The 16,108-nt window shown below is 45.1% G+C and overlaps 1 protein-coding gene across 1 annotated transcript in view; it reads left to right on the top strand.

The window, feature by feature from the left end:
- Positions 1-15,958, top strand: part of gab2 (GRB2-associated binding protein 2) — a 36,455-nt gene extending 20,497 nt beyond the window's left edge. Inside the window, exons 3-10 of the mRNA XM_086125402.1 lie at positions 7,972-8,206; positions 10,312-10,886; positions 11,095-11,192; positions 11,837-12,116; positions 12,322-12,412; positions 12,484-12,586; positions 12,740-12,862; positions 13,078-15,958. Of these exons, the coding sequence (XP_085981528.1) occupies positions 7,972-8,206; positions 10,312-10,886; positions 11,095-11,192; positions 11,837-12,116; positions 12,322-12,412; positions 12,484-12,586; positions 12,740-12,862; positions 13,078-13,221 (1,649 nt within the window). The 3' untranslated portion in view covers positions 13,222-15,958. The remainder of the gene's footprint in view (positions 1-7,971; positions 8,207-10,311; positions 10,887-11,094; positions 11,193-11,836; positions 12,117-12,321; positions 12,413-12,483; positions 12,587-12,739; positions 12,863-13,077) is intronic.
- Positions 15,959-16,108: the final 150 nt, after the last annotated feature.

Here is a 16,108-nt window from a genome sequence, read left to right on the forward strand (position 1 = left end):
CACCGCAGTGATGGTCTATATTAAGAACTCTCAAATTGATTTTTTTTTTCCAGGGTACCGCCTCTTAAACTTCACAATGTTATGATTGTCTACTATTGTTTCATGGGGGAAAAGTTGCAATGTTATCAGAATATTTTTTCCCACCCCTCAAGAAAATAGATTTGCAATCCGTACAACATCAAGGTCACATGACAAGAGTGACGCTGTACTTTTACAATATGATAGATCAAGTTTAGCAGAAAAGACAACTTTATTCTCATCAATGATGTCACGATCAGAGTCAGTCAGTCAAAGCTTTTCATTGGCCGGAAACTAAGCTCAGGAAAAATAATTGTTTTATTCCATATGTCTTATTGGATACAGATTCCCATATGCGCTGTCGATATGCATTTTTTTAAAATACAAAATTAAAATGATTTTAGATCACACCAGTTGGAGAGCCATTTACATTTTTTTATTGACACCACTGAGGAAATTTTTGTTTGTGTGTTCGTGGGAAATATTACAAAATAGCTCCTTCCAAGAAGTGCTGTGGTTTGTGGTTGAATAAGCAATGACTTCATGACAAAAATGGGTCACAAGCAAGTTGTGCGACGCTACAGTATAAAGTGCACGGTCAGATTAAAATCGAGTTTGTTTGGCCTTGCCCTGGAGGTCTGTGTTCCACTTGGTGACATCTTATCGATTATTGATCAGCGGTTGCACTGCAGCCACTCATTATCTTGAATCTTATTTGGAGACATATTGGACAGTTGTATGCTTCCAACTCCGCGTGAAGAGTTTGGAGATGTTCCTTTTCGGTTCACGGCACTCAAAGACAAGGGATGAAGACTTGGATGAGTTTGGTGGAGAAGAATCATCCAAATTTTTGGAATGAAATGGCATATGGAGATATTCAATGTGAACGTTTTGTTGAAACTTGAACCAGAAGACTGGAAACTCCCTATTTTCTTTACATTTGTCCATACACAGTAGTGTAAAACACACAACAGAGTTCACCAAAAGTAACAATCAGTTTCACGATTGAATGATTTGGTGTGGCATTCCCCAGGGAAGTATTCTCAGTCCACAATAACTTTTCTATACTGGAAATTCCACCGTGTCCCAATACTTTTGTTCATGAACAGTCGTGTAAAACGCAAACCGGATTTTGCAGCACGGCGGCTATATAAAATAGCAATCAATCAGACACTTGGGATCTTGACGTTCCTCCGGGAAATGTTCTCGAGCCACCGTGGTTTTCGACAACTGGGAATTCCCATGTATCCTAATACGTCTGTCCATCTAAGTAGAAGTAAGTCATGGTTTTTGCATGCCCCCCCCCCAGTACCATATGTTGGCATTGATTTTTGTGTCGCTGGGAGGTCTGATGTGTGTCGCCAAAGAGAATAAATGGACATGACGGCCTCTAGTCGACTTTGAAGTGTCACAGCAGATGCTGCAGCATCCTCGGTGTAACGATGAGGCCGGTTCCTTCTGAACAGGACCGAATGCGATCTGTAATGCGTGTTGTCCTCTTCATGTGCGCTGCTGTTATTAAAATGTGATTGGCTGACAGCCGGCCAGAGTGTTTCCATGCCCCGGGAAACCACCTCCCGCCCAGGCCCGCTCACTCATCTAATGAATGGCGCATCGTCTCGTCAATCACTGTCTTTGTTCTGTGCTCCCTCGCTCGTCTGAACAAATGGCCACGGGATTTTTTTGTTTCCATTTTCTTTTTTAACAGGACAGCCCGTTCCTTGGTTTCATACCAACCCATCTTGATTTAATCTGATGTAGGACTGCGTCCACAAAATATTTTCGACTGAAACTACCCCCCATGCCCCACAAACACCATCCCGAGGTTATTGTAGTTCACGTAAACTAACAAAATAATTAAAAGGTAAATTCAAGACACATCTTCGTGAAACAAAATAAAATAAAAACAAAAATGCTTTTAACCCTTTCATGCTTTTGGGTTTCCTTTTCAATGTATTTATTTTGATAGCGCTGTATGTCCAGCCAAAAGGAGGAGGGTTAAAAAAAATTATTTCAGAATTGTCTTCTACTTAGAGGCCTTTTTCTTTTTAAATCTTGAACTCAACAAATACTCAAGTATATATATTTTTAAAAAATAACTAAGACTAAATCTAATAAAACTAAACTAAGCATCCCCCCCAAATAAATTAAAACAAACCTGCCGTAAAAACGAATTAAAACTAACTGATCAAAAAACAAAAAGAAAAACAATCTAAATGAAATAAATCAAAGTCTAATTAAAAATCTCAAACTTTTACAAGCTTGCTCTTGACCAACCGGCTTGTGTTAGCCCCAAATAGGTCGCACACGTTGCGCACGTCTGAATTTTGGCCTCAATATTCATGCGAGATGAAAACAGGCCCCATCACACAAGTGTAGCGAAGGGGAAATAAATAATCCTGGATCCCGCACATTTCCTTGACCCCGATACAAAGTATCATGGGAATAGCTAGCTTAAGTCGCGTATTTCTGCTAATAAAACGCATGCCAAAGAGAACAAACCCTAATTTGGGCTTCACTTGGCAGCCTCAGCCAGGGTCAAAAATAGCCGCAATTTATCAGCTCCGACTTGTGTACAAACTGTGAAGCTCTTTCCATTGAGGCGCGTTGTGAAGTTCTGCCAGAAAGTTGGATACGGCAGCCCGAAGCCCGAAGCTCCTGCACCTGTTCAAAAATGAAGCCGCTGCCATCGTTTTGTCGTCTCTTTCTGTTTTGTCGCCGTGCACGTACGTCTGCTTGAGTTCAAATGTGACTTGGGTTTCATTACCCATGAACCTTTAAAATCTCCCAGTGTTATTATTATTTTTTTTTTTTTGTACAATATAAACTCTCTATAAACTGTAAACTCCACCTTTAAGCCATCTGGAATAGGCTCCAATTCATCCAGAATGTGTGTGCAAAATGGATGACTTTTTATCTTCTTTTTTTAATCTCTATTTAGTTCCTGTCTTGTGCCATCCGTGGAATCTCTTACATCAACTGTAAGATTGGCTTCTCTTTTAGGCGGTGACGTTTTTCCCGCTAAGCAGCAGACGTGCGCGTACGTTTCAGGTCGGAACCTTCCAGTTCAAGCAAGATACGATGGCAACAATCAAGCAAGTCAAAGTTGAGTCCCCAACTGACTTTCGAGCAAGTTTTGAGTCATAAGATCTTTCTCAGTAACACCATGTGCAGTATTTCTACTTTTAGCCGCTTTGCCGTCATCATTTCTTTATTCTCACCAAAAACAGTTCCTGCATTGTTCTTTTGAGTGAACTCCCTCCTATTGATGACGCTTTTGTGAATTTTTATTTTTATATAGCCTGTCCTCTGTTATTCACTGAAAAACTCACCTAATTGCTGTTTGGGCTGCACTGTGTACAGGGAAGTTTTGGGGGGGGGGTTTTGTTATTAATCTATTCTACAAAGTTGGACTAAAACCGAACTATACAAATACTGATGCAATATTAGAAAGAATACTCTTGGTTTGGCAACTGCCGATACACCTATTCGTTATTTAATTTTTTTTTTTCAATGTTCGATATTTTTTAATTGAATAAAATAATTTAACACCCAGATTTTTTTTCAAAAAAATTTGAGAAGTCCTTCCTTCCATTTTTCTGAATGAGGCCCTCACTGGAGAAAGCGTGGGCATCCCTTTCCTATGGCAACGCATTATTTGACCTTGTATGTCGCGTGAGTTTCCCTTGCTTTGGCTTCCATCCCTTCGATTGAGTGACGTCAGTGACGCGTCCGGTTGCGGCACCCGCCACCTCCGCCCCCCCCCCCCCCACCCCCCACCCCCACCACCTCCAGTAACCACACACATGGATGTGTTGTTTCTGTTTGTGCTGCTCTGGCACATCAATGCGTCGCCTACATTAGCTTTGGCGTTGCGTCAGCAGGTGTAAGCTTTGGTCCATTGCCACTTGGCGAGTGTGCACGTGTGTGTGTGTGCGTGCGTGCGTGTGTGTGCGCGCGTGTGTGCGCGCGTGCGTGTGTGTGTGAGAGAGAAAGTGAACCCTGGCGTCCCCTCAATTGGTCGCCACTTGGCCACTGCAGTTAATCTGCGACACTGACAGTGCCCCCCCCCTTTTTTTCTTTTTTCTTTTTTCTTTTTAATCTCCTGTGAACACATTAAGGAAATTTCCGTTCTTTCTGTCTTTTTGCTTCAAATGCAAAAACAGGCAGTTGCAAGGCTTATTGATCGGTATCTTTTTCCAATTTGTATGTAGATTTTGTTGTGTCCGTGTAGAGACAGTAAATGGTGCAAAATAGTATTCTGTGTTTGTGTATATGCAGTTCGAATTGGAGGCTTTTTTTTAACAGCATATCAAACTGTTATTCAAAATGTCTTAACGACTTGGAGTGGTTGTTTGAAAAAATATTGTGTTATGTTATAAACCCATGATGGCCACTCTTGAATATGATTGAAGTGTGTCTCCACAAATCAAATCCATGAAGAATACGTTCTTAAAACGGGAAAACAATATAGAAATAAACAAAAATGTGCTAAAAAAAGATATTCAAAACTACAAAATAAAACCAAATACATGTGGTGGTCCAGTGGTTAGCGTGTCGACCTCACAGTGCAGAGGTTGTGGGTTCGGCTCCGGCTCTGGCCTCCCTGTGTGGAGTTTGCATGTTCTCCCCGGGCCTGCGTGGGTTTTCTCCGGGTACTCCGGTTTCCTCCCACATTCCAAAAACATGCATGGCGGGCTGATTGAACACTCCAAATTGTCACTAGGTGTGAGTGTGAGCGCCGATGGTTATTGATCTCTGTGTGCCCTGCGATTGGCTGGCAACCGGTTCAGGGTGTCCCCCGCCTACTGCCCAAAGACAGCTGGGATAGGATCCAGCACACCCGCGACCCATACAATGGTTCCGAAAATGGATGGACGGATGTTAGGCCACTTTTTTTTTAAGGCTTTATGCGCTGCGCCTTGCTCAAAATTGCCAACGTGAAAAAAATAACCCGTTTGATTAATTAACTGATTAGGAAGTGTGTGTGTGTGTGTGTATGTGTGTGTGTAATTATCTGTCTTTGCCCGTCGTCATCATCTCAAGCGTGATTGCAATTTGTGCAACATTGAGAAAATTCAAAGCCTCCGCTTGGAGCTTTTTCATTCACGTCGCCCAAGCTGACTCCCCCCCCCCCCCCCCCCCTCTCTCTTCTTCCTCTTGCACTTCTATTTGTATATCTCCTTTCAAATGATATTATTTCACATCTTCCTCCAGTTCTGGCCCGACTGGAAGGAAATGAGCGGCACTCCGACAAAGACGTCGCTTATCCTCTGTGAACCAGCTGCGTTCTAATTTTGGCCTACCGAGATGCAGCATCGGCCTTCGATTAGATTACGTCCGAAGAGCAGATGAGACAGGAGCTGATGTTTTATGGAGTCTAATTGGGGAAATAGCTGATGAACTTGAGAACTCTGTGACCCGGAATGCCGGCCATGTGTTGTTTTCCAGTCCAAGTCTCTCTCTTGTTTTTTTTTTTTGTAGTTTTGATAAGAACATTCTAAGGGAAATACAGTTCGGAAATGACATTTGCATGATTTCACGTGACACTTCAGGTCCTCACTTGTGCTGTTAACGCCCTCATGGGTCATAACATGAGGTACAACTCAACCAGTTCATTTATTATTGTGGCCTGGCAAATAGTTTGATGCTTAATTGTGAATATTAATTGGATGCGGCTCCGTGCGTTGAATGGAGGGAAACGTGCGCCATCTGGTGGACATGATGTGTAAACATTGAGAGCCACTTTTCCCGATGTAAGGTGTTGTGCCTGCTGTTCGATATGAAGCATTAAAACTGAAATTTTCAATGGGACTTTTTGTCATAAGAACCAGTGATGGGGGGGGGTTGTTTTTAGGAGGATCCACTGCCAAATTTGACTTATATTCATTCAATATATCTAAAAAGGGTTGAAAGCAAAAATGAGTACCCCAAAGCTAAAAAACGAAAACATGAAGGATTTTGCACAGTACCGTTTTTTTGGGGGGGCGGGGGGGGGGGGGGTCTTGCCCATCCTCTACTTGTGCTTTTTTGTGCTAAGTGGGGCTGGATGATTATGGCGTCCCAGCGGTGACATCCATCATCCGACCCATTAGCGTCCGGCGTGAAGCATGTCGGTCGTCCTTGTCTCAAAAAGAAAGAAAAAAAAACGTGAATAAGACCCGAGATTGCTTTCACGTCACTCCCTCTCTCTCCTCGATGGTTGCCACCGAATCAGGTTGGGCGCCCATGATGGGAAGGTGGGAGAGGGTGGGGGCTGAGTCTCTGGAAGAGCGATCAATATCGCTTCCAATGTTAGTGGGCCTCCGATATCACGGCATTGCATGAAAGCTTTTTACAAAAGCTTTTTGCGGGGTGAGGAGGAGAGTGGAATCACTCACAACAGTGGTGTAATTGAGAATCATTGCGGTGGGGGGGAAGGAGGAGGGGGAGGGTGCTGGGTATGTTTGTTAAGGGGGGGGGGGGGGGCTTCCCTACATGTTTGATGGCTGATGTCCACTGGCCTGGATGTCCCATTGCACAAGCTTTACCCCCTCAGGCATCACCTCTTTTAGTCTGACTGGAATACCCCCCGACCCCCAACCCCCTTCACTCTGATGCACCGCCCCAATCCCACCACCAGCCGCCAACACACTCTCTCACACACACATATGCAATGTGTGTGTGTGTGTGTGACATCATGGCTCATCTGAGCGTTCCAAAAGAGCAGCTTGACCTCTGGGGCTACTGCACATGGAAACCAAGCAGAGTAGCACTCCTCTGATATGTCTGACTCATTGAGCAGCTTTGTCCAGTATGCCGAGGTTCACTTTGCATGCCATTGTTGTTGAGAGCGAGAGAGAGAATTATTATTATATTTTTTTTTACCGTCTTCGTTATTGATTTGTTGTTTTGTCGTTTGTTGTTGTCTGACTTACTTTTGATTCATGTGCATCGCTGTTGTTTGAAAGTGCTCTAGAAATGAGTATATATATTTTTTTTCACACAAACAATGATTTAAAAAAATATATTCATAGGATATTTGTATTATTACGACCCAATTGTCAACATTTATTTTTTTATTTTAAATGCTTTTTTTTTTTTTTTTAAGGGCGTATTCCAAGTAAAAACCTGATACGCTTTCCCCGGCCCCTGCATGAGTAAAATACAGGAACTGAAATCCACTTGTGCTACAGTGACTGAGAGGTTAGTTAGCTTCAGGAAAGGTTTAGTTTTTTTTGTTGTTGTTGTTGTTTTTTTGCTCATGCTCATCTCGAGTTGCATGCGGCACCTCGGATCGATGGATTGGCTCGCTGCCTGCTTTCTCCTCCTCTTCCTCATCTTCCTCCGCTTGCTATGGCCTCCTGCCCGTCCGTGTGTATTCTCCCCGCCCCTATCTGCGCTCTGATGTAGCAATCCCGCTTGTCACACGGTAGGGAAAAAGGCAGCGAGGTTGTTTTGTCTATGCAGGATCGAAGCGGGCTTCAGATCATGTTTGCACAATGATCAAAAATCCAAATGAATTAGTCATTTAGATTTGAGTGTACTCAATTATACTATGAAGATTAAAAACAGACAAAATATTGAAAATACATGTTAAAATCATGTAAAATTAATAAGACTGAGAACCTTTGGAAAAAAAAGTTTAATATGAAACAAAACCGTATATTTTTATTTTGACTTTTTGGTGAAAACAAATCTTTATTTGCCATGATGACATTGAAATGATGACATCACTGCCTTTTGTCCAAATGTCAACACACTGAGCATGATGATCCCTGACAATAAAAGTGACTAAAGCAGAACTGAAATGGTATCAAATTGGTCAACCAGCTCATATTTAAGCCCGTTTGAACCATTCAAATGTGTCCTTTTGCGTTGTGGAGGAAAGGTCACCTCTGAGCTTTCCAAAGCTTTCGGCCGGGCAGCCTTTCGTGTTCCAATCAATAGCGTGTCCTCTGTCCTTGTACGCAGATGTCCGCCCGCAACAGATGCCGCGTTCCGTTGGAGCAGATGATTCCGGCTCGGCGGCCCCCCTGAGCGCCGTCGGCGGCGGCAAGTTGTCGGCACCCGTCCACTCCAGCCAGCCCGTGTTGTTCACCTTCGACGTGCCTGTGCGCCACTCGCACCACAGCGCCCTGTCCAACAGCGCGCCGCAGGACTACCTCCTCCTGCACCAGTGCATGAGCAGGAAGACGGAGAGCGCGCGGTAAGGGTCACGCTTCCTGTTTGCCGGGTCAACGTACAGGCTGGTCGCGCTTCCTCCACTGTCGGAGACACACACGATGATTACAGCCCCCCTCGCCCCCCACCACCTCAATTTCCACATTCGCACCACATTTTTATTAATTCAATAAAATAAAGATGAGGTGGACCAGTCCGAACACCTCTCAAGCTGCGTTAGCATTAGCATCAGTGCTAATGTTGTTCATTCAAAGTTTGTTTAAAGACATGATGATTAATGGTTTTATAAAATGAACAGTAAATGTTTATTTAAAGTCGTATTTGTTGCTTAAAGGGACATCTAGCATTCTCCGTCCACTGTGGTCGACCGGCCTGGACCACTCTCGCGTTGTGTTAGCATTAGCGACAATGCCCCACTTTTAATGTTTTATGAAATGTTCACATCTGCCACTATTTTTGTCAACAGCGGTGGAGCGGTCTAGAAAGCTCTCATGTTACATTAGCACTAGCATCAAAGCTATTGTTCTTAGTTTAAAGTTTATTTTAAAGACGTGACGATACACGGTTTTACTAAATGGAGGGTTTGTTTGTTTAAAGTCGTAGTTGAGGCTTAAATGCACATCTACTCCCATTAAAAGTGGTGGGCGAACCTGGGTCCGTCTCACATTGTGTTAGCACTAGCTATCTGCCGCTATCTGCCGCCCCCTCTCACCGTTTTTTGAGATTTATATTAAGCAATGTTCATTTGACATTGACACAATTGCACTTCACGACCACAGCAGAAAAAAACAAAACAACTGTTCGTTCGTGTGCTTTAACGAGGCACAAATGCGCGTTTTCGCCCCATCTTCATCATCAACATGCGCCTCAGCTTCCAGGACCCTTATGTGTTTGTTAACAACAACAAGCTGCTGAGCAGCGGATGATCAATGAGTGCTAGGCCGCAATCCATCACTTTGCAATATGTTTTTGTCCCCCCTTCCCCTCCCCTTCTCTCCGCTACCCCCGCCACTGCCGCCAAAGGCACAACAGCCCTCACCTCCCCGCCCTCCCCGCCCCGCCACGCGCTTACGCAGAAATCCGCTGAGTCGGGTCGAACATAAAAGCTCGGCATCCATTTCATCAGCTTTGCACACAAAAGAAACCCTCTCTCCATGAGTCATTTATTCCCATCGCCTCCTGTATGATTTCCCCGCTATCAAAGTACCCCACCCCGCCCCGCCCCGCCTTCGTCGACGTCAGACCTCAAAGCGTCACGTCAATGTTAATTGTCTTACAATGATGGACGACTAGGGTAAAAATCGTTACGTTGTGATGGAAGGTGACCCCTAAGTCAGAATTAGCTGCCTAACTACGGTCAAACAAGCCCTCTTTCAAGGTCATTTTCAATTTTTTTTTTATTTAAGCATCTCAGCAACAAGCTCTTAAAGCAGGCACAAATCAAGTCAGCACTATTGTCATGCCGCTTGTAGTTTCTTTGGCAGTTCTGTGGCTCCTCCTGCTGGCCGCCAGGGTAACGACATGCTTTTAAACCTGTTGAATGAAGTTGACAAAGACTTGCCGGAAACGTTCCATGGGACGTTTAGCTTGGAATTGATGGTAATTATTTTAACAATGAAAATATATTTTCTACTTTTACAAAAATAAAACATGCACAATTTTGTTATATGAATAATTCAATCTGCAATGTGCTTTGACTCCACGATGTGTAGGATAAATCACAACATGGAAAATATTCTCCCTGCACCCCCAATATTTAAGCGGCCAAAAGTACAAATCCACATCCGGGATGCTAAAATGATATCAGCTCTATCCGTTTTGCAAAAAAAAAAAATCAAAGAGGATGTAGTCTTGAATGTAACTGACTGTATTTTTGTGAAAACATCAAAGCCATTTCGGTCTTCAACTCTTTTACACACAGCTAAAGAGTCTTCAATGTACATCGCGCATGTAGTTGTGTCACCATCAAAGATGTTTTTGTCTTCCACTCCCTTGAGTGAACGTTTGAGAACGTCAAAGACGTTTGGGCCTTCAACTCGCACTCTCTCTCGCTCGCGTCCGAGTTTTGACTGTCCCATCCATGATGCCTGTCTGTTTTCTTGAGGCGTAACGATGGTGTTGTTGTGGCAGGAGCGCCAGCTTCTCGCAGGCCACGAGAAGCAACGTTTTCCTGGGCAGCGACTCGGCCGTCCAGAAGCTGTCGCACGGCTTCTCGCACTGCCTGAACGGGATGGGCGCTCAGCTGCACGGCTTCTACAGCCTCCCCAAGCCCGGCAAGCAGCAGCAACTGCCGTCCGCGGCCGACGATTCCCCTCAGGAGGCTTGTTACGTGCTGCCCCGGGGCTACGAGGCCCACGGTGGCCCGCCCGAGCTGGACCTGGAGAACGAGGAGGTGTACTCCTTCCAGACGCCCTGCAACGCTCTCGCCGCCGCCGAGCGGCCCGCCGACAACTACGACCTCCCGACGCCGCCCGGCTCCTTCTACCAAATACCGCGGACGTTTGATAAGAATCACAACGCGCTGACGCCGTCCAGCTCCGAGTCGTCCTGCGCGCCCCCGCCCAGGCCGCCCAAGCCCGGCTCGGACGGGCAGTGGGGGAGTCCGCACTCGCTCGGGAGCCAGAATGGCGACGCTTCGGCCGCCATGTCGGTCATCCCCAGAAGGAATACGCTACCCGCTGTGGAGAACATTAGACTGCACAGAGGTACGTAGTGCAGTGCTTCACATAGCTGACGAGTGACTGAAGTTGGTTTCAGAGAATCCATCCGGGCTTTGGCGCCATCTCATGGCATTTTAGGGAATTTCGGAAAAAGCACAAAAGACGTGGTTGGCTTGGTCTACCTGTCAGAGACAAAAAAAAAAAAATGCAAATAGTGGATTCGTCGAGATTCATTGTACTTTCTTGTTGATAGGCTCTTCCTTTGAAACGAGCAGCCATCAGCGTCCTATCCATTTCAACAGTTCAGGCCAGTCTGTGGAGTCGGTCAACGACGGCTACAGCTCGTACCTGGTAAGTTGCCCAAATAAACATTGAATATACGTTTATACGTGTTCCCGCCCCAAAATGTTTTTCTTCCCTGCATTGATTGAATGGCCATTGTGCCACTCTTGTTGGTGTCTGGCTACCTGGGGGGGAGTAGAAGACTGACAGAGGGTTATATTCTTGAGACATCTTAACTCCTCTCAGCTCATCAGTACGGCACTAATATTAGTCACTCTTTGCAGAGGATAAATAATGCATGATTGAGTACCTATCGATTGCCTTTCTCTGTTTCTATTCAATCCGTTGCTAAAAGGGTTGTAGCACTGCAACTTAGATGCTGATTTTTTTTTAAATACAAAAAGTAACATTCTCTTTGTTTAAAGTTGAGTTTGACAGTAAACTTCAACTGGGTGTGGCAAAAATCAACTCTAAGTCTTTGAAAAACAATCATGCTAATCTCATCTGCCAAACTGCTGCTTGTTGTAAAGTGAGTTGAGTCACTCCCAAAATTCCGCACTCGCAAATCAAAAAAATAAATAAAATCAAAACTTGGGTCATTCGTATCTCAAGGAACCCACGTAATCATATTCGGACCACTTAAGTGCAATCAGACAAATTCCGGCGGCAGCGGCTGTTAATCATACTCACTCAACCTGTGCGCCCCTCCCCAGAGGACCAGAACCCCCCTGACCCGCTCGGACAGCGGCAACTCGGACGACAACTACGTGCCCATGAACCCCGGCTCGTCGCCGCTGAGCGCCGCCCAGGCCGACAGTCCCAAGAACGTGTACATCCCCATGAGCCCCGGGCCGCACCACTTTGACTTCCCGGGCTTCTCGGCCACGCTGCCCACCCGCAAGGGCAGCAGCGCCTCGCTGTGCCATCGGCCCGGCCGCCTCAGCGACGTCACGCCGCCGCCCATCAACCGCAACCTCAAGCCCAACAGGAAGTGTGAGTGGCGGCAAGAACATCCATGTGTGTCGAAACCACCGATCGCAATTTAGTCTTTTGGTCTGGACTCTAATATACATGAACATTTTCTGAACGTGAAAGACAATTTAGTCTCCAGCATTTTCTTTTCTTTTTGCCGATCGTGCCGGCCATCTTGGAATCGGACTCTGAAATGGTGCTGACGGTGCACTTTTGTCTTCCGCAGCCAAGCCAACACCTCTGGATCTGAAGAACAACGGCTTCATTGACGAGCTGCCGTTTAAGAGCCCGGTCACCATGTCCTGGACACGGCCCATGTGAGTCTCACCGCACGCACGCACGCGTATGTTGGGCAAATATGTATCAATATCAACTGCAACCACCACAGGCCCGCCATGAACTCCGTGTCGTCGCAGCGTTGTCGCCCCATCTCCACGCAAAGCATCACCAGCACCGACTCTGCAGACAGCGAGGAGAACTACGTGGCTATGGTGAGTGCCTCCGGGAAGGGAGGTGGCGGACTCGCGTCACATGACTCGACGATGACATACAACTAGTAATGACATCATACGATCTAGCGGAGACTTAACTCGACTTATGACGAGCCGACTGACCCTTGTTAACGCTTGTCCTGCCCCCAATAGCAAAACCCAGCGTCTACCTCGCCAGCCATGAGCGGCACCAGCAGTCCGGCCCTTCGCAAGAGCGGCAACGTGGACTACCTGGCGCTGGACTTCCAGCCTGGCTCGCCCTGTGCACACAGGAAGGTAACATTCTCTTCAACTGCATCTTGAAATGCTTACTTTGTTGTTGTAAACGTCAAGGTGCCAAGAGAAGCTCTTTAAAAATAACTTATATATATGTATATATTGCGATTAATCAGGCATCGAAAAAAAAAAAAATCTGCCAAATATCCAAACATCAGAATCTCAATTCCACATCATGGCCGCCGTGTCACTCATGTGTTTTGGTCACTCGGCAGCCGTCGACGTCGTCGGTGACGTCTGACGAGAAGGTGGACTACGTGCTGGTGGACAAGGAGAAGACGCAGGCGCTGCAGAACACCATGCAGGAGTGGACCGACGTGAGGCAGTCTACTGAACCCGCCAAGGCGGTCAAGTCTTGACACTGAGTACATGTGACGTATCTATTACTGGGAAAGGGTGGGGAGTGGGGGGGGGGTTGCTGTTCGGACCACCCAAAAAGCCATAACTAAGAGTACCTATGCCTGTTCTCTGCCATAATTTATTTTTAACCTTTGTATGGACCAAATATGAGCCCTTTGTGGCAACGCAATTTTTCCCCATAGCTGCCCCCTCCTCTCAAATTCTCCAATAGTGTGGCTCTCTCTGCTGCAGGGGTATGCCCAAGTACCAAATGGTAAACGCAAGTGTGGTCCAGTTGCTGACATGAGCAACTTTTTTTTGTTTTTTGTTTGCTATATTTAGCATATAGCAACTCTAGCCACTCCAATAAGCACGTTTCCACCCAGTCTTTCCGCTCTCCTTATGAAATTAGCCTGTTTTGAGCGGGGCGGTTCGATCTCGTGCGAACGAGCCGCCGCTCACCCCGCCGCCTCGAATGCAGCGGGTGCTTTCGACATGATGGTGATTGCGCGTAGTCTGAAAGCGGAGGATCTTGCCACAGCGCAGCTGCCAAGTCATGGGTGGAGAAAGTTGGTTTTGGGGGCGGGATTATGTGAAGGACAGTTTTGATGTCACAATTGGGCAAAATTCCGAATGGCTGAGCAAGCTCACGAACTCGGTTGTTGAAAAGTTGGAGAGACCCAACTTTATATACAAGAACAAAAAGAAATTTTAATCTGGTTTATATGGCGAAATGGAGCCCCAACAAGACTTGAACCTTTAGGAATAAAAGTCGCAAAAAATCCAAGTTTAGGTCAAACCCGAAACACTACGAATGTGTCAGAGGTTCCGCGATTTTGTGAGTCGCCTCAGTTTGTATTTGAAGCCAAAGCCGATTGAGTCGAGGCAAGGAGAGTTGAATACTGCGTCCACGATGCCTAACGTGCACTGACCTTACCAAGATGGCCGCTCCCTCGCCATACAAGCCATGTAGCCAAGGCGCTCAGGCGCCTGACAAAGTGCACTCACGGCAAGAAATTGGCCCCTCTTTAAGTCAGAGCGTCCACGGGTTTGAATTGCCTTACTCCCACATGATTGATTTGCCTTCCTTTGGTCTTTTTGTCGCATTTAGGCACAAGTCCAAGTGTTTGATTCTAATGAAAGCCACTTTGCTAGCTTAATTGCCTCCTCATGATTTTTCTACTATTTTTTACTGCTTTTTATATACATTTTTGAAACCCTTTTCCCCCTACTCTCAAGCAAGCTCTACAAAGTAGTATTAAGTCCTCACTGAGAAGAAGGCCAAAAAATATATATAATAATGCGATGAGATTGATGTCGTAATTTTATGAAAATTTCTTCAGAACAAATTTTTTCCAAATGTTTTCAACCCTTTCGTGCACCAATATTGATGACTTGTAACCTGATAACATGATAAGCTGTCCACTGTAGTGACCGATGTCCCCGAAAGGGTTAATGGTGGTCTAGTAAACATTTTTGTATTTTAGCACGTGAATGTCAAAATCTGCCCACACGTCTGAGCCAACCATTCCTTCCCTTTTTTTTCATAAAATGTCCATAATATACCTCTTTTTTTTTCTTTCAAAAATATACAACTTTACATTTTGAATGTTACAGATGAATTTCTTTACAGTTATTTAACAGACTATCATCCTAAAATGACATTTGCGGGGGGTTTTTCTTAAAGATTTAAGATTTGTTGCATGGAAAAGATACGACTTTTGTTTTGACATTTATATTCTCAATTATTTACCGTTGTAAAATTGTTTTACAAAAGGACTAATCTTGTTTTTCACAAAACTATTGTTTTTAATCTCTAAAATGCGACTTAATTCTCGTCATACTACAACAAGTGTTGAAACAAAATAACAATCTAAAACAGTTTTTCTTGTCCCCAAACCAAAACTTTATTCACGCAAGATTACGACTTTAATCTCATCATGTTTCTTCATGGTCGTAATCCTCCTTCGCAATATTCCAATCAGGGAGGGAGGCAAAATGAAGCGTACAGTTTTTCTTACAGTTGTGCATTTACATTCCATGTGATTGACTGTTTGATTTTTTTTTTAATGAAAAAAAATGTGCAGGTGGGCAGTTTGCATGTGCAGAGCAAGCAAAATTGAAGAAAATATATATCAGACTGTTGGAAAACGAAATGGAAGCCGCTCATGATGTAATTTATAATCCATCAGACGAGTCGCGCGCGTGTGCGTGTGTGTGCGTGTGTGTGCGTGTGATTGTTGTGTTATTAGACTGTGATCGTGCTAGCGTGTGACATGATGACGGAGGGGGTGGGGGCGTACTGTACTTGTAGACGTGATGATGTTTGTTCTTCTCGTTTCCTTTTTAACCACTGGTATTGCTACTACTGTAAAATCGTTTGCGGGCCGCTCCTGTTTGTTTGTGTGTGTATACGTGTGTCTTAATTTATTAATTTATTGTGTACCCGCCCAAAGTCGAAGGGCCTGTCTCTCTTTCTGCAGTCGCCGGCCGCATTATTAGGTACACCTGGCGCCACCACCGCAAATAGCAGGCACGTTGTTCCATGAATAATAGTGAGCATGAAGACGAATCGGCGTTTTGGATCTCATGATGAGGTCGCGCGGGTGTGCCTAATGAAGTGTCCGGCGAGTGCTCCTGTCCCGATGGTGTGAAGCAATACGAAAAGAAAAAGCCAGTGTGGTGCAGCTCATGGAGACTTTGTTATTCCCGATGTATTATGGTCAACTGTGGATGTAGAATAAATCGACAAGTCAGCGTCTTCTTGCAAGTCTTTTTTTTTTTCCCCCCAACGCTAAGTCACAGACAGGTGCACAATTTATATGAACGTGTGTCCTTTCCAGATACAGAAAAGAACGTTTGTGACTGTGAGAGCGACACGCATGAAAAGAAGTGGTGTCCCTCTGT

The sequence above is a fragment of the Hippocampus guttulatus genome, chromosome 12 (genome assembly GCF_054856545.1).
Source record: "Hippocampus guttulatus isolate MCC_2025c chromosome 12, RoL_Hgut_1.0, whole genome shotgun sequence".
NCBI classification, from domain to species: domain Eukaryota; kingdom Metazoa; phylum Chordata; class Actinopteri; order Syngnathiformes; family Syngnathidae; genus Hippocampus; species Hippocampus guttulatus.